Source organism: Piliocolobus tephrosceles, chromosome 11 (assembly GCF_002776525.5).
Source record: "Piliocolobus tephrosceles isolate RC106 chromosome 11, ASM277652v3, whole genome shotgun sequence".
NCBI lineage: Eukaryota > Metazoa > Chordata > Mammalia > Primates > Cercopithecidae > Piliocolobus > Piliocolobus tephrosceles.
Genome location: NC_045444.1, coordinates 89,828,252 through 89,850,251, shown reverse-complemented (window position 1 = coordinate 89,850,251; position 22,000 = coordinate 89,828,252). Strand labels below are relative to the sequence as shown.

The 22,000-nt window shown below is 37.4% G+C and overlaps 1 protein-coding gene across 5 annotated transcripts in view; it reads right to left on the bottom strand.

Moving 5' to 3' along the window:
- Window positions 1–22,000, bottom strand: part of ABI2 (abl interactor 2) — a 116,736-nt gene that overhangs the window by 33,907 nt on the left and 60,829 nt on the right. For 3 of the 5 annotated variants that reach the window (XM_023219285.2, XM_023219290.3, XM_023219299.3), the window contains exons 4-7: window positions 17,942–18,039; window positions 14,256–14,402; window positions 13,364–13,488; window positions 6,254–6,412 (exon numbers count right to left, since the gene is read on the bottom strand). In XM_023219285.2, coding sequence (XP_023075053.1) covers window positions 6,254–6,412; window positions 13,364–13,488; window positions 14,256–14,402; window positions 17,942–18,039 — 529 coding nt within the window. The remainder of the gene's footprint in view (window positions 1–6,253; window positions 6,413–13,363; window positions 13,489–14,255; window positions 14,403–17,941; window positions 18,040–22,000) is intronic. The other 2 variants (XM_031936507.1, XM_031936508.1) reach the window with 1 other exon arrangement.

The following is a 22,000-nucleotide window of genomic DNA, read 5'->3' as shown; positions in this document are numbered from 1 at the left end:
GAGCTGAGATCACACCACTGCACTCCAGCCTGGGCAACAAGAGCGAAACGCCATCTCAAAAAAAAGAAGTCCACCAGCAGCCAGGGAAAGATCAATCGCAGTTCTTCCTTAGAAGAATGACTTGGTAACAAGTTAGACTTTTTTCAAAGCTAGTCTAAGGCATGTTCAAAAATTCAGTTCCATCTGCGGTTACAAAGGTCATCCCAAATTCTATTTTTCTCCAGCACAAACCTTTAACAAGGTGGTCCAAATTAATTCAGATACCACATCATTTTCTTGTTGGACCATGTAAGATCTCATCTGACAAGAATGTCTGTGAGCCAGAATATACTGTCTTTCTTGGAGTTGAGCTGAAAACAAACCATTTTAAGTGAATTTAAGCAGAATTCTGAGCAAAGAATTGTTGCAATATTCAGTTCTAATCCTAGTCATTTTGTGAACAGGCAAAGAAGAGCAGGGAGCAAACTTGTTTTCATTTCATTTAGCTAAAATGATTCCTCATAAGACAAGACTCTCCCAATAACCACCAAAAGATCTCCAAACTTAGATTCTGTTACATAATTTTCACAATATACAAGAATGAAGTTAATGTGAAGATAGGCTCACCATGTGACTAGAATTTATAAAGAGATCATAAGTAGAAGAGCTATGAGAATTACAGCTGTGTGCACAAAGCAACGTTTAGATATAAACAGTAAAAGGCTTTTCAAGCAAACCAAACCTAAATGATGAGTCTGTGCTGATGAAATATACACACTTTCCAAGTATAACCTTCTTGGTTATTTATAGAGTTCTTTGAAGCATCACTGAAGCTTGTATTTTAAATGTCCAATTTAAAAAGTTTGGAAAAATTAAGCTTTTACATCTTATTTTTACAGCTTTATACTCTGAGAATATTAGACAAAATAAGCACTCTAAACACTACTTCTAAAGCCGTTACTGAACATCACATTTAGATGATATATATATGTATGTTATATAGCCCATGCGAGTTTAGATGCTTATATTTTTTTCCCAGTGAAGGAAATAAACAATTTATAAGAGTAGTATTTTCTGAACATGAATACCAATGTAGAACAAGAGGTAGGTAAAAGTGAATTCAGGCTGGACGCGATGGCTCACACCTGTTATCCCAGCACTTTGGGAGGCCAAGGCAGTAACAAAATGACTAGGATTAGAACTGACTATTGCGACAATTCTTTGCTAAAAATTCTGATTAATTCTCTTAGAATGGTTTGTTTTCTGCTCAACTCCAAGAAAGACAGTATATTCTGGCTCACAGACATTCTAGTTAGATGAGATCTTACATGGTCCAAAAAGAAAATGATGTGATATCTGAATTAATTTGGACCACCTTGTTAAAGGTTTGCCTTGGAGAAAAGTAGAATTTGGGATGACCTTTGCAATCCCAGATGGAAGTGGATCAGTTGAGGTCAGGAGTCAAGAGACCAGCCTGACCAACCTGGTGAAACCTTGTCTCTATTAAAAAAAAAAAAAAAAGCCGGGCACGGTGGCTCAAGCCTGTAATCCTAGCACTTTGGGAGGCCGAGACGGGCGGATCACAAGGTCAGGAGATCGAGACCATCCTGGCTAACCCGGTGAAACCCCGTCTCTACTAAAAAATACAAAAAAACTAGCCGGGCAAGGTGGCGGGCGCCTGTAGTCCCAGCTACTTGGGAGGCTGAGGCAGGAGAATGGCGTAAACCCGGAAGGCAGAGCTTGCAGTGAGCTGACATCCAGCCACTGCACTCCAGCCTGGATGACAGAGCGAGACTCCATCTCAAAAAAAAAAAAAGAGAGGGGACATGGTGGCAAGCACCTGTAGTTCCAGCTACTTGGGAGGCTGAGGAAGGAGAATCGCTTGAACCCAGGAGGTGGAGGTTGCAGTGAGCCGAGATTGCGCCACTGCACTCCAGCCTGGGCAACAAACAAAGACAGACTTTGGGGGGAAAAAAAAATCTTCCTGCTCCTGCTCCTTATTTATATTTTGCTAAAGCCCCATCACATCAGTATTCTTCTAGACATTTTAGACATTTATGGTGGTGCTGTAACTTCACAAATCATTTAGAAAATATGTGAAATGGCTTTTATTTTGCAATAGCACTATCCCAACATTGTTTTCTACCTTTTTAGTTGCTTTTAATACCATTCAGGGGTTATTAAGCCTGACACTTTCTCTTTGTGAAACAGCGCACCCATTCAGGAACTCCTATATCTCATAGAACTATATTTAGATACATCTCTTGGAACCAACATTCACTTTATGAACTTTTTTTCAAAAGCTTTTAAGAAATTATGAGCAGTAAAATACATGCTACTTTCTCCTAAAGGCTTTAATACTTACATGCTACATTACTGATTCATTAACAAACAAGGTTTATGTAAGTATACATATACATACTCACATGTGGATATATGTATATTCTTCTTGACCACAAGGTGCTTCATATTTACATTTAAAGTAGAGACTGTTAACTCATAATTAGCCCTATGTGTTTCTATGACCCACCCCCCTTACCACTGGCAACATGAATGATAAATTGGTATTCCTATTTCATTGGCTGGATTAGATTAAGAAATAATGAGAACCAAAGGGATTTCAGTTATGCCCTGATCAAAGGGTTCCTTTCAATAACTTGTTTCTGAAATAATCTCATGAAAAAACAATTATTGTGCTCCTAAGACTTGGCAATAGACACTGGGTATTATATATTTTAACTCCTATAATCGCCCTTTTTCAAATTCAGATCAAATTGTACATTAACAAATATAGTAATAACACTCCTAGATTTACACCTCACAGAACCCCACCGAATTTATATTCACATGACACCCTCCAGATTGTCAGCTCACTTCCTCAGAAGCATGCAACCACAGCAAGACTCCAATTACCCAAAAAAAAAAAAAAAAAACTCATAAAACACACACTTCAGATCATTTTTGTTAAATCAGAGTATTAGTTACTTCAGAAAGCACAACCAATATTCTCATTGTAAATATGAAAACAATAGGGACAACTGCAGGGCCAGTGGGAGTAATACAGGAGACTTACATAAGTTTTTTTTTGAGACAGGGTCTCACTCTGTTGCCCAGGCTGGAGTACAGTGGCACAATCTCGGCTCACTGAAACTTCCACCTCCTAGCTCAATCAATCCTTCTGCCTCAGCCTCCTGAGTAGCTGGGACTGCAGGCACCTGCCACAGCGCTTGACTCATAAATAATATTCTAATGAATATAAAATAAAAGTACATCCAACAGCCTTAGAACACTGATTCACAAACCATTAAGTCTTGCAAAAAGAGCTCTTCCAAGAAAATGGTTTAGTTAGACAAAAAAATTAGTTTAGAAAAAGTACTCTGATTAACCAACTAACAATGCTGTGGCCACCCACTTTAAACAGTTATCAAATCCCTGGAGATCAAAGGCAGAACTTAATAGAGCAGAGTACAGAAAAACAAAAAAGTGCAACTAAATTGACTCACACATTACACAGAAAGCCTAACAATCCCAATTCACCTTACTTCCATGAGTGAGAAAAATACTTTTCCTTAAAATCGTTCCATAAAGTGGGGATATTTTTACTTTAACATATACTTTCAAGCATTTGAAAATCAGATTTACAAAGAAACTATTGAAATATGTATTATAAAATACATTTAAATATGTGCTTAAACAGCCTTCAAATAAATTCTACCTACAGTGTTCTCATAGGACTATCTTGAAGCATACACGAACAAAGCATGAAATATCCCTGTATACGCTGGGCGCGGTGGCTCAAGCCTGTAATCCCAGCACTCTGGGAGGCCAAGACAAGTGGATGACTTGAGGTCAGGAGTTTGAGACCAGCTTGGCCAAGATGGTGAAACCCAGTCTCTACTAAAAATACAAAAATTAGCTGGGCATGGTGGCAGGCGCCTGTAATCCCTGCTACTTGAGAGGCTGAGGCAGGATAATTGCTTGAACCCAGGAGGTAGAGTTTGCAGTGAGCTGAGATTGTACCACTGCACTCCAGCCTGGGTGACAAAGCAAGACTCAGTCTCAAAACAAAACAAAACAAAAATTAGCCAGGCGTGGTGGCAGGTACCTGTAATCCCAGTTACTCAGGAGGCTGAGGCAGGAGAAACGTTTGAACCGGGAAGGTGAGGTTGCAGTGAGCCAAGATTGTGCCACTCCACTCTAGCCTGGGCAACAGAGCGCAACTCCATTTAAAAAAAAAAAAACAAAAGAAAAGAAAAGAAAAAAGAAATAACCCTGTATATACTTACAATATATCATGTATAGTTCGTCTCAAGCTCTAACAGTGAATCATCTCTCAGCTCCATAATGGAACCCAACCCATTTTGGACTAACATTTGAGAGGGCCAAAGAGACAGCCCAGCTTCAGCAGAACTATGAAACAGGCTAAAACTAAAATTTAACATTTTTATAAACTGAAATTTAAAAATAAAAAAATGCATTTAAATACAAAACAGCACCTGAACAAATGTAAATCTGAAAACATGGTTTAAAAGAAGAATGTATAAAAAGGGCAGTTTTATCAAAATTTAAGTTCAGAATGATTTAAAAAGAACTGTACAGCCAAAAACAAAAATGTGATAAAAGATAAAAGTATATATCAATTAAGGCAGTTGGTATTCACACTACAGTTTGCACTGGATGGACTACAAATACAGCATTTAACTTACAAGAGGGACCCAGCAGAGAAGGAATTTGGATAAATGAAGAAGGGATTCATTTGGCATTCAACAAACAGTTCCTGAGCAATATTCCAGGATGTAACTGTATAAAAGACTGACAAGGTCTCAGGCTTTCATGCACTTTGTATCACATCCTCTCATCCGCCTTCCCCTCCACAAAAGAGAAGACTTGGGAGGGTAAGAAAATATTTTTTTTAATATGTAGGTAGGACAATAGAAAGAACATGGAACCCAGGCCAGGCACGGTGACTCACACCTGTAATCCCAGCACTCTAGGAGGCTGAGGTGGGTGGATCATTTAAGGTCAGGAGTTTGAGACCAGCCTGGCCAACATAGTGAAACCCCATCTCTACAACAAAATACAAAAATTAGCTGGGTGTGGTGGTGGGTGCCTGTAATCCCAGCTACTCAGGAGCCTGAGGCAGGAGAATAGCTTGAACCCAGGAGGCGGGCGTTGCAGTGATCAGAGATCACGCCACTGCACTCCATCCTGGGCAACAGAGCGAGACTCCATCTCAATTTACAAAAAAAAAAAAAAATTAAAGAACAGAAAGAAAGAACATGAAACTTAGAAAACCTAAGTTCAAATCCTAACCTGACCATCACCTCGGCCTCATTTTCCTCACCTATAAGATATAGGAAAATGATCACCAATCTTATTTTGTACATGATTCTAAGAATCAAATGAGATAATATGAAAACATTAGTTAAATTAAGTGTTTATGCTGAAGGATCAAATTTCTTCTGCAAGACTCTTACAAAGAATATCACTATAGATCGCAGCCACAGAGACAAACTGCAGCTCCATAAAGTTCAAGGCTTATCAAAGATGGAATGAGTTGAACCCAATATCAGAGGTGTTCACACATAGGCTTACTGGCTTCTTGGCAAAAATACAGAAAAACACAGTAAGTTAACATACCATGTCCACAACAGTCATGGTGTCTAATATTTGCTCTTGCCCTCTCTGGGGAGTAAACAAAATAATAATTCTGTTTAGCATTAAATATGTTCCAGATTAGTTATTCTGTATGCATGATACAACCAATTATTTAGTGTAATTATTATATCTGATTCAATTTACCCAACTCCTAGTTTTTCCACCATGGGTTTGGTATGAGAATTGTATAAGCTAGTATAATTCCCTAGCACAAAATAGCTTCAAACATGTTCTCTTTTCCTTTGTTACTTCTAAATTCTGTTCATATGCACCCAACTTTCATTATTTGTTATTTATAGAGTAAGGACGTCTGATGAAATAAAAAGGAAATACCATTCACCACAACGTTATTTTAAAAAGCAAATAACCACTAAAATATTCAAAACAATTCTGCTCAGAAAAATTAAGTTCTATGACTTTACGTGGAAATCACGTACTGATTTTTTTTTTTAAGAATTGAAAGATACAGTATTAGCAACCTACAATTCATTCATTCTCCCATTCATTCAACAAATGGTACTAACCACTACCATGCACTATTTGTAATTACGGGTTTTTTGTAGTTGAAAGTTTTTAATTAGATACATTCTATAGAATGCAAAAAAAAAAATCTAACCTGGATTCTGGCTATAAAAAGGTCCTCCATTCATCTGATTCTGAAGGCTTGTTTGTGAAGTGATGGAAGGAGGGCGTCTATAGGGCAACGAGCCCCCTATTGTTGGGGGAGTATGGCGAGAGGCAGGCCTATTCATGCTGTAAAACTGTACAGGATGACCTGAAAAAGAGATAGAACATACATATGTCATTAAAAGAAAATTATCTCAGATCATTAAATACTTTATGTACAATGCCTAAATCTTAATAATTAAAAATAACAGCTAGTTTAGAATCTGAAATATGCAATGCAAGGTGAGTTATTGTTTGCTGATATTGTATCATAGTACAAAAGCAGAAAAGCAAACAAAACTATGATTAAGTGTGGAAACCTGTATCTAAATAGTTTACTAATTAGGGCTGGTGCAGTGGCTCATGCCTGTAATCCCAGCACTTTGGGAGGCCAAGGCAGGCAGATCATTTGAGGTCAGGAGTTTCAGACCAGCCTGGTCAACATAGTGAAACCCCGATTCAACTAAAAATACAAAAATTAGCCAGGCATGGTGGCGTGTGCCTGTAATTCCAGCTACTCGGGAGGCTGAGGCATGAGAATCACTTGAACTCAGGAGGTGGAAGTTGCAGTGAGCCAAGATTGCACCACTGCACTCCAGCCTGGGTGATACAGTGAGACTCTGTCTCAAAATAAACAAACAGTTTGCTAATTAATACTATTATTTCACTAAGTTAAAAATCTGATGGGGTTTCAAAATCATCACAATTAAAATTTATCTGCTCCACCCCCAAAATATAGTCACTAAACACTGAAAACTAAAATCAACAAGAATGACATTTGGGAAAGCAAGAGAAAAAAATGTTTGACACACAGTCTTATTCCAAAATAATAAATGTAAGGTAGTAAAAAATTTTGTTTAAAGGAAAATAAAGTATTTCAACAAAAGGTTAAATGACATGATTCCAAATCAAACACTTCTTTCATTTAATCAAAAAATCTACCATGAAAGCTACATTATTTTGTCTTAAAATTAAAATCTAAAAAACTTACAATCATGAAAAAAATTAAGATATAAAAAGAGGGTCAAAATATATCTTATTTTTAATATCATCCCTAAGTCCATACACAGTTATCATCAATTTCACTGTATTTTGCTCTCTTGAGAGTTCTTCCACAACTAATGTCAACTGCAGACATGATTCCATAATCCATCAATTTCCTAATAATATAATCCACTCCCTAAACTTTACCTTGACTTCACTCCCACCTACATTAAGCTGAAAACTTTTTCTTACAGACAGAGCACTACAGCACCCATGAGAGAGTACACCAGCAGACAAGGGAGAAGGAGACGGCAAGAGAGAAGAGGAGGAGGATAAATAAGTAGGTAGAGAAGAAAGCAGAAAGGGGACGGGAAGCTAGAGGAGGAGGAGATGAAGGTGGAGGAGGGCAAGAGGATAGAGGAGGGGAAAGGAAAGGAGAAAGAGAAAGGGAGAAAGAGAGGAGATAAGTGAAGAAGAAGAAAAAAACACTTTTGCTAAACCCAACAGGAAGCCAGAAGGCAAAAGAATCCATTGGAGCATTTCCTGGAGGTCAGCCTACCGGAGAAAAGGGGAGAGTAGAGGAGGGGGACTGGGGGAACAGATGATACCTGGCACACTCATGTAACCATGTGTGCCTAAGGTTATCCTAAAATTTTTTAATTCTAAAATAAACTACTTGAAACACAGTGAGATTAAGACTTATGTAATGCAGAATTTGATGAATGCTTGATTTGTTCAAATCTTCATGATCAAACACTGCAGTCATATCCTCTTCCAGGCTTCATATTTCTCAGTTGAATCTTACCATCTTTATTCTACTTTAATATGAGACTATCTTCTTGGTAATTTTAAGTAAAAGTATTAGAGGAAAAAAACACTTTGACAATTTTTCATCTTGTCTATTATTATAAAATGGTTTTACATGACTAAAACTGCTCTACAGGAACTCTAAGTTTATCAAGCTTAGATTCATATGGAGTCATACAGATTATAAGAGCACTCAAGGCTTGTTATAACATTTAATCATCTTACATGTGTCTCAAAAACCTCAAACTCAATTGTGTTGTATAAAATCTTAAGCACTCAAGCTTAAACATAATCCGCTATCAATTGAGAAGCCTCTGTAACCATGATAAACATGAAAACGTACAAACGATTTAAAAGGCATATTTAGTTATTTGAACCACTGAATACAATGATTAGCATTTCAGTAATTAATCTATAACAAACTAATACAAACCTAGGATCAAGTTAAAAACATCTGGATTAACATCATTATGAATTTTATATAGTTATATCTAGTCTAAAACCTCACATGGGCTGGGCGTGGTGGCTCAGGCCTTTAATCCCAGCACTATGGGAGGTGGAGGCAGGTGGATCACTTCAGATCAGGAGTTCAAGACCAGCCTGACCAACATGATGAAACCTTGTCTCCATTAAAAATACAAAAAATTAGCTGGGTGTGGTGGCTCACGCTTGTAATCCTAGCTCCTCAGGAGGCTAAGGCAGGAGAATCGCTTGAGTCCAGGCAACAGAGGTTGCAGTAAGCCAAGATCACCACTGTACTCCAGCCTGGGCTATCTGTCTCAAAAAAAAAGACACTATTCACACTATTAATGAGAGATTTACCATTTGGGGTTTTAAAAATATATATACCTAATTATCATAAATCTAACAATAAAACCTGAAACTAAAAACTTCCAGAAGAAAACACAGAACAAAATCTTTATGACTTCAGGTAAAGAGTTCTTAGATATGCCACCAAAGCACAATTCATTAAAAAAAAAAAAATGAAAAATCACACTTAATAAAAATGAAGAATTTCTGCTATTTGAAATACATTAAAAAAATAAATGAACAGGCTGGGCCCAGTGGCTCACGCCTGTAATCCCAGCACTTTGGGAGGCCGAGGCAGGTGGATCACCTGAGGTCAGGAGTTCAAGACCAATTTGGCCAACATGGTGAAACCCCATCCCTACTAAAAATACAAAAATTAGCTGGGCATGGTGGCAGGCACCTGTAATCCCAGCTACTTGGGAGGCTGGGCAGGAGTGTCGCTTGAACCTGCGAGGTGGAGGTTGCGGTGAGCCGAGATCACGCCACTGCACTCCAGCCTGGACGCCAAGAGTGAAACTTTGTCCTTCCGCCGCCCCCACCCCCGCCCCCGCCAAAAAAAAAAGAAAATAAGCAAATGAATCACAAAATGGAAGAAAATATTTGTAACTCATAATCTATAAAAGACATATTTAGAAAGTAAAAGAACTCAATAAGAAAAAAAACCTTATTAAAAAGGTGAGAAGGAGCAAAACATTTGAACAGATATTTCACCAAAGAGGATATACACATGGCAAATAAGCACATGAAAAAAATGTTCAATATCATTAGTCATTATACAGCCATTTTGGAAAACAACTTGCCAGTTTCTTATAAAGTTAAAAATTTACTTATAATATAACCCAGCAATTCTATTCCCTAGGTATTTACCTGAATGAAATAAAAACCTAAGTGCACAAAAAAAACCTGTATGTACATGTTTATGGCAACTTTATTCATAAGCACTCAAAACTGGAAAAATCTAAATGTCCTCTGAGAAAGGGATAGACAAATTGTGGTACATCCCCATACAATACAACACTACTAAGCAATAAAATGTAATGAAATACTTAAACATGCAACAACATGGGTAATTCTCAAATGCATCTGGCCAAAACAACAGATCAAAAAAGCTACATACCATATGCTTTCATTTATGTGTTATTCTTTAAAAGGCACAACTTTAGAGACAAAAAACACATCAAGGGCTTACCAGGAGCTGGGAGTGGAGGGGAAGGACTGACTATAAAAAGGGGGCATGGAGGAAATTTTTGTGATGATAGGACTGTTCTATATCTTGATTGTGGTGGCAATTACGTGTCAGTACACCTTTGTCAAAACTCACATACATGGTATACAGGGTGAATTTTACTGTACATAAGTTACACCTTAGTAAAAAGAAAAAAAATTGCTTGGTAACTCAGATACTATATAGAAGAGACTACCCTGATGTAAATTATTAAAAGGCATTTACCTTGCTTTTTGTTTCAAAATCCACAGTTAATTATCCCCTCACACAACAAACATTTATTTAGTGAACACTGAGCCAGACACCTGTTATTCAACTAATATTTAATTACTAAAACACAGACTCTCAGTTGGGGGTGATTTGTCCTTTCTGATGCATTCTTTATCAAAGCCGGAGCACAAGGAGATTCCTATATTTAACCAGTTAGTTTGGCCTAACAGTTGTATCTGTATCAAAAAACAGCCCATGTTTACATTTATCTACTGCAGAAAGCTTTTCTTTAAAAGTCATATAGAAGGAATCCCATACGACACCATCCAAAACCCACTTTGGCTAAAAGTGTCTTTTAAAACATGTAAAGATCTTACATATGTTTAACATGTGTAACAGCAAAGCTGAATATAAATGCTATGAAGCTCTTTACTGGCAAGTGGAACACTACAGTGATTGATATGCTTTGAATCTGTGTCCCTGCCCAAATCTCATGTTGAACTGTAATCCCCAATGTTGGAGGTGGGGCTTGGGGGGAGGTGACTGGATCACAAGGGTAGTTTCTCATGGTTTAGCACCATCCCCCTTGGAGCTGTTCTTGCAATAATGAGATCTGGTTGTTTAAAAGTGTGTAGCTGCCGGGCAAGGTGGCTCAAACCTGTAATCCCAGCACTTTGGGAGGCCGAGACGGGCGGATCACGAGGTCAGGAGATCGAGAACATCCTGGCTAATACGGTGAAACCCCGTCTCTACTAAAAAATACAAAAAACTAGCCGGGCAAGGTGGTGGGTGCCTGTAGTCCCAGCTACTCAGGAGGCTGAGGCAGGAGAATGGCGTAAACTCGGGAGGCAGAGCTTGCAGTGAGCTGAGATCCAACCACTGCACTCCAGCCTGGGCGACAGAGCGAGACTCCGTCTCAAAAAAAAAAAAAAGTGTGTAGCACCTCCCCCTTTGTCCTCTTGCTCCTACTCTGGCCATGTGACCAGTGTGCTTCCCGTCTGCTTTAGGCCATGAGTGTAAGTTTCCTGCGGCCTCCTCAGAAGCTGAGCAGATGCCAGTATCATGATTCCTGTATAACCTGAAGAACCGGCAGCCAATTAAACCTCTTTTCTGCATAAATTACCCTGTCTCAGGTATTTACAGCATTGTGAGAACAGACTAATACAGTGATATATGTCCAAACACATATATTTTATAGCAGATAAGAACCTGTTTACTAGCCAGCATCATTAACTGTACAAATACATTTTGTAGCAATTGAGTCCATCTCCTCCCCAATCAAAACAGATTTTAGATTGCAATTTTAAAACACTAGCCAACTTAAATAAACCTGAAATTCTTTACAAGTACATTGTCTATGAGTTTCCAATGCTGCTATAATAAGCAACAGATTCTGTTAAAAACAGACTTACAGAGGCTTTCCATTTGTTGTATCAAATATTTCCTATAAAATATACCTTAGAATTATTGTAATAGACTTTTGTTAACCATTTAACCTGTAATAAAAATATTTCTAACGACAATTTCCAAAAACCGTATATAAGATAGCTCCATATTAAACTTAAAAATCTCTAATAAATGAAATTCAAGCAATAAAAGAACATAAATTTATGCTACCCTATTGGAAAAATGTATGAGAAATTTTACGTCAATTTTCTCAGGAAATGCTAATCTCTGGTCACAGACTTTCTGGTTAGTACGTTATACTTATTTCTTTTTAATACAAAGTATAATCAAACCAAAAACAAACAAAAATCAAAGGTGTAAGTAAGAGAATAGCCAGATGACTGGATCTGCCTGCCAATTAATAAGCAAATACTTACCTGTAGGGGGAGTGGAAGAAACAACAGGGGGAGTTGGAGAAGTGAAGCCATCAGCAAGGGTCTGGGCACCCCCAGCAGCAGCGTCTGGGGCAGTGGAGGAAGGGACAGTAGCAGGAACAAGAGGGGCAGGGGCAGATGCAGAAGTAGCAGGAAGGGGAGGAGTGCCAGCAGAGCCAGCAGGGGCTGAGGGGAAAGAGGAGTAAGAGGCAGCATTAATGAGGCAATCATATGAGGCAGGATTAGAAAAGGTATTAGAGTATTTAATGTTAGATATTCAGTGCTTAACACTAACCAAAAGAACAGAGTTGAAAAAAATAATAAAACTTATGTTAAAGGATTTCTATATAAGCAGCAAATAATTCAAGACACTCAGGATAATGTACAGATTTTTTCAATTCATTAAAAACAAACATTCCTTTTTATTTGAAAGCACTACTCCAGAAGAAAAGTGTTCCCTTCATATTGTTATTTCTAGCATAACATTCCATATATAGTATACAAAACTAACATAATACACTAAAAAGCAACAGTTTTCCATTTTGAATTATACAAATCAGAAAATAGACATATTCCAGATATCAGGCAAAAAAAAAAAAAAAAGAGTTTTTTTAAAACACAAATCTTTACAATTTTTAAAAGGCATTATCTACTTGTTACTATAAGTAATTAAGTATGTAACACTGTATTAACGTATTTTGTGTCATGTTTTTAAAACTAAGTTTTAAGTGTATATCTCCTCGAATCAAATAAGCAATTTTTCGGTTTCAGAGAAAAGAGGGTAACATTTTCAGAGACTACTGAATTCCAATATGTCCACTAAATTTAACTGTCAAAACTACTTTTCATTATCTGCCCAATCTTCTGTTACTAATATGATTCTCACACTGAGTTCCCACTGTGTCCGAAGACTGCACTGTCATAACACTAGCTGGAATTAAACTTGTAACTCATAACAAAGTGTGATCTGAAACTCAAAGCAGCAACTGAGCCACATCGCCAAAGGCATAAAGAGAAGTGCAAACTGAGCAAACACTTACAAATCACTAGATTACAAATAACAAATATATAAAGACTTCCCAATATTTATGATTCCTAAAGAAAAAAAAAATCCTGATTATGAAGAAAGCCCACCATAATTAAATCACAAATTGAATCAAATTCAGAAAGGAAAAGTGAAGATGAGGCACCATGAATGTTTTACCTGGAAAGACACTGGGAGGAGATGGAGTAGGAACAGCAATAGGAACCCCCACACTACCACTTCCACTGTTCTCTCGACTGCTGCTCCGACTACTTGGGTGGCTCCCTCCACTACTCCCACTGCTGCTAAAGAAATAAGAGCCACCAAAACATGAGTATTTATAAACAGTAAGAGATCATCAGCACTTCCCAACATTTTCTGAGATGAATGTAGCTACAATAAAGGTAATTCAAAAGCGTTCCACTTCAAAAAAAAAATTTCCTTGAGCTCCAAGTCAGTGACAGGTTAAAAAAAATATGTGTGTGTGTGTGCGTGTGTGTATTTCTTAATAAAGTTGAGGGAAAAACTGAGTTCAATAAGCTTGTTTTGACATTCTGAAAAAATTATCCAGAAATATAAGTGATAAATGTTGAGGTTTAACACATTAAAACAATAAATATTGCCTTATTCCAGTTTAACGCCTATCTGAAGAAACTTCTTTTATAATAAAAACATCTTCCTAAACAGATTTGAGTAATTTTAATTCACAATCATACTTTGATGTACTATCCCATATTAATGTTTTATTATGTATAGTTTTTCATCTGTAAAGTTCCACCAAAAAAACAACCTGACATTTCCCACATTTGGTCCATAATTTTTTTTCCAGATCAACTGAACTCTTAAAACTTGGAGAGAAGTCTGCACTTTGAGATGTCTGTTCTTTATCAACTTCCTGACTGCTCAAAGTTGCATCAGAACATGAGGAGAGAGAGGTGAAATCAGATGAGGTTTGGGAGAGGAGAGTGAGGAAAAGAACTTAGTGCTTGGAAAATGAGAGATTTACCTGAAGTAATCTGAACAGATTATGGTACTATGACCATCACATTTTGCACTGAGGTAGAGAAAATACCTGTAAGTTCGATTTCTTTGATTCACAGAAGCTGTCCTCACAGGGCTCTGCTGCGAGGGAGCCATATTACGGGTTGGGCTAGGTACGTAATCATTTGGTACCACTGGAGGACGCACTGGCTCCAGTGTGCGATAGGGGGAGTGCCGCCTACAAAAAGAAGAGCGTATGTATTGTATGATTAAGCAAGTTTCGGCACAGTAAATTCAAAGAGTTGCCAGCAGTGAGATACAATTTGTAATCAGAGATAGAAAATGTGTTTTAACATAACCCAGCTACCAATTTCAGTCTTTACTAATGTATCACTTCTCCACCATTATGGTTTTGGTGAATATTGTTATTTTTCAGTCTCCAACCTCATTTCCCTGTGCTAATGCAATTTTGTTCATTTATTCTCAAAGAGCACAAAGGTTCTCTACCATTTAAGCCAATGTTTCCCAGACCCTACCTACTCTCTTCTTAGAAGAGTTGGAATTCTTTTTTTTAGTATCATATTGAAGTTTCCCAACTGTACTTCATGAATGCACTAATTATTCTCCTCTCTCTTCTCTCCCTAACCAAAGATATTCAAAGACAGGAAACACAAATCTAGATTTCAGATCTATAACCCCCACACTGATGATCACTACTAGCCATAATAACTCATTCCCCTTTCTATATACCAAACACACAGAAATTAAAGTACATCTGTATACAAAAATCCACACTTTAATCTCATCTTCCATTCTCACTTTCTCCCTCAACTTTCACCTTGATCTCTTTTCCCTCCTCAGAGTTCAACATTTACAAAGGTGGGGGGAAGCGAACGACCACCACAACAGCCTTTCTATATTATTTACTTTGAACTGTAAAATACAAATCAGACTGGATTTTATTAACACATATTTCCCACCTTTTCCCAAAATTTCCTCATAAGGAGGATGAAAAGAGGAAGAAAGGAAATATGACAGGAAACAGGATGCACGTGGGGAAATTAGTGATTATTAAATTAGTTCTCATTTCTACTTAGGTTTCCAAATTCTTTAAGATAAACAGTCAATTGACATATTTTAGATGAGATCTTGGTCACTAAAAGAATAAGAACTGATCAAGATGTGAAAATTAAAAAGCTTTCTTTTCCTGAAATGATGTTGCTCTACTGACTTATGTATGGATCCCAGAGTTCCTTTAACTATCGCTCTCCTGGGGCACTCAAGTTATGGATCACTGATTTTGGATGAAATCACTTTGCAATTTACTCTACTACCCTTCAAAGTCTCCTTACATAAGTATATACATTGGTAATTAAAAATAAAATAAGGGACACCGGATGAAATCTTGGGTCAAAAGAGGAAAAAGTAATGTCAGGACTTTGGATTTAAAATACTAAAAGGAAGTTCCAGCATCTCTTAAATTATAATGCAATTATTAAAAATAAAATGGGAAACATTAATTTCTCCAACATCTAATTTTCAGACAATTTTTCCTAGGCAATAAAAATGTTTTGTTGTGGCCGGGTGCAGTGGCTCATGCCTGTAATCCCAGCACTTTGGAAGGCCAGGGCGGGCAGTGCACCTGAGCTCAGGAGTTTGAGATCAGCTGGGCCAACATGGCGAAACCCCATCTGTACTAAAAATACAAAAATTAGCTGGGAATGGTGGCATACACCTGTAATCGCAGCTACTCAGTAGGCTGAGGCAGGAGAATCACCCAGAGGCAAGAGAATTGCCTGGGCACAGGAGGCAGAGGTTGTAGTGAGTCAATATTGCACCACCGCACTCCAGTGAGACTGTCTCAAAAAAATAACAAGTTCTGTTGCATCCAAGTAAAAATTATTTGATAACTGAGAACTATAGAGTGAAGGCAATGACAAAAAGATTTTTTTTAAAAAAAAGCAAAGGAACAAAATGTGGTGACAAGGCAAAGACTATGTGGAAAAATAGGTTATAGCCATCAACTAGCAGAGTGGGTCTCAGCAACTGTGGTCCCCAAGGATCCTGCAGAACCACTACTAATATACAAGGAAAACAAACACTGGTATATGAGCAAATCTTCAAAACTTGAGAACACAAAGTTGCATTTTTCTAGGGACTTTTTAGGGACTAAGTAGCTTATCTTACTAACAATTTTGATTTAAAACCCAACAAAATCCATAAGGCACTACACATGATACAAATGTAAATGCTTCCATAGGAAAATAAAAACAGAGTTCCTCTTCATCTCTCTACTCTCACCCCTGGCACCATTATACACTACTATGCCATCTACATTCTACCTTGAAGTTTAAATCTTATTTGATCCACTAGATTTTCTCTCTAAGCAGAATTATTCCGTCTACCCCTAATAAAGTCATCCTATCCCTGGCTGGAATTTATTTTTATTCTTTGGTCTCCTACTGTCCTATTATCCCTCTTTCAGCACTATCCTCCACTGTATCTCAAATCAGTTTGTCCTATCCTGATCCACAGTGCTTGACTGGGTTTTGGTTTTTTGAAGGTTTGTGGTTGTTTTCTTGTTGTTGTTGCTGCTGCTGCTGGTGGTGGTGGTAGTGATGGTGGTGGTGGTAGTAGTGAGGGAGCCAAAAACAAGACTGTCAATTAAAAACTTGTTTAGCATATATCATAAAGCCAATGGTTGTACATTTTCTCTTTGTCTTATACATTTTTTAAAATCCAATTTGTGGTACAGTGACCCTGAAAAGTTGATAGAGGACAAATATTACCCCCCCCTTTTACAGATGAAAAAACTGAATTCTTGGCAGCTGACTATGCAGGAACTATAAACTTACAGCACAGCTGAAACAGAATTTTAATCATCTGGCTTCTGGGCTATACTATGCCAACCTAATCATAAATCTCAATCACAATAAGCCAAGTTGATAATATGATGCTCTAGAAGAAAAAAGTCAAGCTTTTCCATTAATTGGTCATTTTTGCCAAATGTCAAATCTAGAGCCCAACTCTGTAGGACCAAAATAAAGCTCCATATTCTTCTTCTTCTTTTTTTCTTTTCTTTTTTTTTTTTTTTTTTGAGACAGGGTCTCACTGTGCCACCGAGGCTGCAGCACAGTGGTATGATCACGGCTCACTGCAGCCTCAACCTCCTGGGCTCAGGTGATCCTCCTGTCTCAGCCTCGCGAGTAGCTGGGGCTACAAGTGCATGCGCCACCATACCCAGCTTATTTTTGTATTTTTCGTAGAGACAGGGTTTCACCATGTTGCCCAGGCCGGTCTTAAACTCCTGGGCTCAAGTGATCTGCTCATTTCCGTCTCTCAAAGTGTTTGGATTACAGGCATGAGCCACCACACCTAGCCTAAAGCTCAATATTCTTGTAAGTTTTACAGAATTTTATAATCTACACAGCTTAAAATGGATAGTTGGAGTTAAACTGTAATATAAAAGACTGTATAAATTTTCTGAAAGAAAAGGAATTAAAATTAGACTGCAATTTACAATAAATCATGAACTTGGGCTAGGATTTTATCTCAAATTTTAAATTCACTAGAAAAACAATTTCTAAAAGAATCTTTTTGAAGTATAAAAATGTGTTTCCCAAGAGAAGAGAAAGTTATACACACAATAATCCTACAAAGAAAATGTTCTCTCTTCAAATACTCAAAAAATAATTTAAATATATGTTGCATATTATATTCCTTTCTAAACAATACTACATGAAATGGTTTTCAATTACTACTTAGTTACATACTCACCCAAGTGTCCCTTTCCCTGACATAGGGGGACTAGGGGGCTTCTGAGTTGGAGGTGTGGTACGTGGCAGCCCACCCATCTTCATGTTCTGGGTACTCACCTAAAAAATTTTAAGGAAAACTCAACTTGTATGCAGTGAAATAAAGTGGCACTTTTGGGAAATAATGCTACACTACGTAACAAAGGAGGGGAAGGTTTAAATACAGGGAAAAAATTAGAGGCCATGCATTTCATATGCAATTTCTACTCTACTATTATTCTACAGTTGTACTCAAAGGACTCTTCCTAACGTGAGATTTTCAAATCATTATAAACTTGTACGCAAAGACTTTATTTGCCATTAGGCCATCACACCAACAGATCACTGGTTAGACTATTTGATATTACATTCAATTAAAATTAAATAGAATAACTACAAAATTTTAGTTTTAATAAAGAGTAACTCAATCAAAAACAATAATCGTTTTAAGCAATTCCTTATTTTTAAAGATAACTTTCTTTTCTTTTTTTTTTTTGAGACGGAGTCTCACTCTGTCACCCAGGTTGGAGTGCAGTGGCACGATCTTGGCTCATTGCAACCTCTGCCTCCCAGGTTCAAGCAATTCTCCTGCCTCAGCCTCCCAAGTAGCTGGGACTACAGGTGCAAGGCACTACACCCGGCTAATTTCTTGTATTTTAGTAGAGACGGGGTTTCCCCGTGTTGCCCAGGCTGATCTCAAACTCTTGAGCTCAGGCAATCCTAATTACAGGCGTGAGCCACTGCACACGGCCAGTAACTTTCTTTAGATAGCAAGCTTATAAGGAAAATATATTTCCCAAATAAAATTATGCAACTATGCATATGATCCACTATAACTAGAGAATATAAAGATAAATCATATAATATACACAGAAAATTTTATTTTTTAAAATTGTGGGCCAGTCTTATAAGTCAGATTTAGTTAGTATCTTCTTATGAGGGAATCACCTACCTGAAAACTGCTAGAAGTTCAAGCCAGGTTCCTAAACATCTGAACCAGAAAGTTAAGGCTGAAGTATCCCATTCAACTGGGAGCAGCACAAGTGCCACAGGCAATATCCTAGTTCCAATGGAAATTGAACCCACTCAGGCCCAAACTGAAGGTGAATTCAGGCATGAGAAAGATGTAACATAGCTCTAAGTCAGAGCTGGACCGTAACTCCACTCACTATTCTATCTCCAACTGAAAATGCAAGTGTGGGAAAGATGGGTAATCTGGGAATAACGGAGGTCACCAAAGGAGTATGTCAGCACTTACACAGAAAGCCCTGGCTATCTCAAAAAGCTAAGAAAAGTCACTCACAAGTGTAGTTCAAATGCAGTCTCAAGAGACTACCAATGGGTTAGTGTTCACCACACAGGTTCCTATCTGATCCTATTTTAAGACCCTAATATTCAAATAATATTTGAATTGCCATCTTCGAAATATATTTTTAAAAAGGACCTCAACTTTTCTAAAAATAATGTGGCTAGTCAAATTATACTTCCTAAATAAAATTGCAAGACATTATACCACTGAAATCAGAATACATTCATAACTGTAATTTCAGAATATAAATTTTCAGAAAGCAAATCATAATTGTATACAGAAAAGTGAGGCTATCAAAACCAACCCTGGCTTAAGTGGAATTTTTTAAAATCCTAAAATACTACTTGTTATTTGAATAGGCAAGAAATACTATCTCAAGAAACAAATTCTTCAAATGAATAGCCCAGTGAACAAGTTGCGTGTGATGTTAAAACAATCTTTAATGACAAATGATACCTTTGAAATGTCAATATTTTAAAGTGAAGCATTTATCTGTAATCCTTTTGTTGTTGCTTTTAAACAATAAAAACAAACATTATCAAGTAAGAGTAAAGATTAACTTATCCTTGCTCTCCCTCTCATTAATAAGCAGAGGGTATACTACTCGTATCTTAAAATGAAAAAGCCAGAAAAAGTTTTTTTAAAAAAAATCAATCCACATTTGGGGAAAATTTTAGGAGCCATATAACAAATAATGAATAGCTTTTAAAACGGCATATCTTAATTTCTGAAACCAGAAGATTTTTTTAAAGTAGTAACCAAAGTCCTTTAAGCTCAACCTTAAAAAACATAAAACCCAAAGTTACTTTAAGTGATGAGGGAGAAGTGAACCAAACACTAAAACTACATCAATCTGCTAGAAACAGGAAGGAAAAGGAGCAGGAATTTAAGAGAGAATTTTATTCTATACATGGGATAGCTAAAATATTTGAAAAGAGCTTTCCAACTTCCATTTGTTTTAGGTTTTGGTATGCAAGGTGTTTTTGTTTAAATTGCAGTATCTTCTATAAGTCTTTAGACCAACCTCCCCCCCCCCAAAAAAAAAACCCGGCATAAAATAAACAATCTATATATTAAAATCTGGTGGACATTTCTTTTTTATTTTTTGTTTTTATTTATTTATTTTTTTTTTTAGAGGGAGTCTCGCTCTGTTGCCCAGGCTGGAGTGCAATGGCATGATCTTGGCTTACTACAACCTCCACCTCCCGGGTTCAAGCAATTCTCCTGCCTCAGCCTCCCGAGTAGCTGGGATTACAGGCGCGCCACCACGCCCAGCTAATTTTTGTATTTTTAGTAGAGACGAGGTTTGGCCAGGCTGGTCTCAAACTCCTGACCTCAGGTCTCCCAAAGTGCTGGGATTACAAGCGTGAGCCACCACGCCCGACCGACATTTCTATTAGTATAACTTGGTACATTTTATGATCTGTAGAATCATCAAATGACTGCATTTATTTGGTTAATGGGATTGGATGACTAACCTAAGTCACTTAAGAAACAGAAGTCTCTGTAGAATGTTCAATCTAATTTTATACCTCACTAATATTTCATTAACTTTCTATTAAAAGAATTTTTCAATATTTCCTCAAGGCAGGTTTTCCCTTGTGAAAAATGTTTCTACATTAAGTAAAACAATAAACATGCTATGCAGAATACAAATACTGCCATCAAATTTGAAGAAAAGGAAGAACAGAAATCAATGCCAAACAAAATAATTTTTATAATAGGTAAAATCTATATTATAAAGTTAAACTATATTTCAGAACTAAAATAATTTGGTAAAAATAAAAATACATTTACTAGACAGCCATCATGATTGATTCAAAAAAACTATTTTGAGGGAAGTATTTAAGAGATAAAACATTTCCTGACAAGCAGCAAAACAGATGAGATCTCTATGTGCTGATGGAGAGGAACTTAACAAGAGCAAGAGTGAGAGAGAGAGAGAACATATACCATAAACTCAAGACAAGGAAAACAAAGCAATACTGCAGCCACTTCATAATAGCAATTTCACTTGAAATATTTTTTAAAGTTACAAACACAGCAGAACTATCATCAGGCACATAATAACAGTTTAGGGAATCAGAACAATACTCTGGTGGCTGATACCAATGATAATTTCGTTATGTATTGTTTATTCCATAAAATGAAAGGTCCTCAAGAGCTAAGTGAAGCAGGATTAGGTACAAGAAAGAAAAGTTGGAAAAGTCCCCACTTTTTCCCTACCAGAGAGAAACCTCCAAAACAGAAGAAATATTTCATTTAGGTGATGAAGGTTAATGCATGGCCACAGCTCAAACACTTTCCCACTGGGCCATGATGAAGGAATGCAAATACCACCAGAGGCAGAAGCAGTTCCTTTATGACCAGGCCTTGGAGATCACTACAACTGGCACCATCCATTAAGCCAATTATTGTGACTTAATGCCTTTTTTTGTTTTTTTTTTTTTTTTGAGATGGAGTCTTGCTGTCGCCCAGGCTGGAGTGCAGTGGCCGGATCTCAGCTCACTGCAAGCTCCGCCTCCCGGGTTTATGCCATTCTCCTGCCTCAGCCTCCCAAGTAGCTGGGACTACAGGCGCCCGCCACCTCGCCTAGCTAGTTTTTTTTTTGTATTTTTTAGTAGAGACGGGGTTTCACCAGGTTAGCCAGGATGGTCTCGATCTCCTGACCTCGTGATCCACCCGTCTCGGCCTCCCAAAGTGCTGGGATTACAGGCTTGAGCCACCACGCCC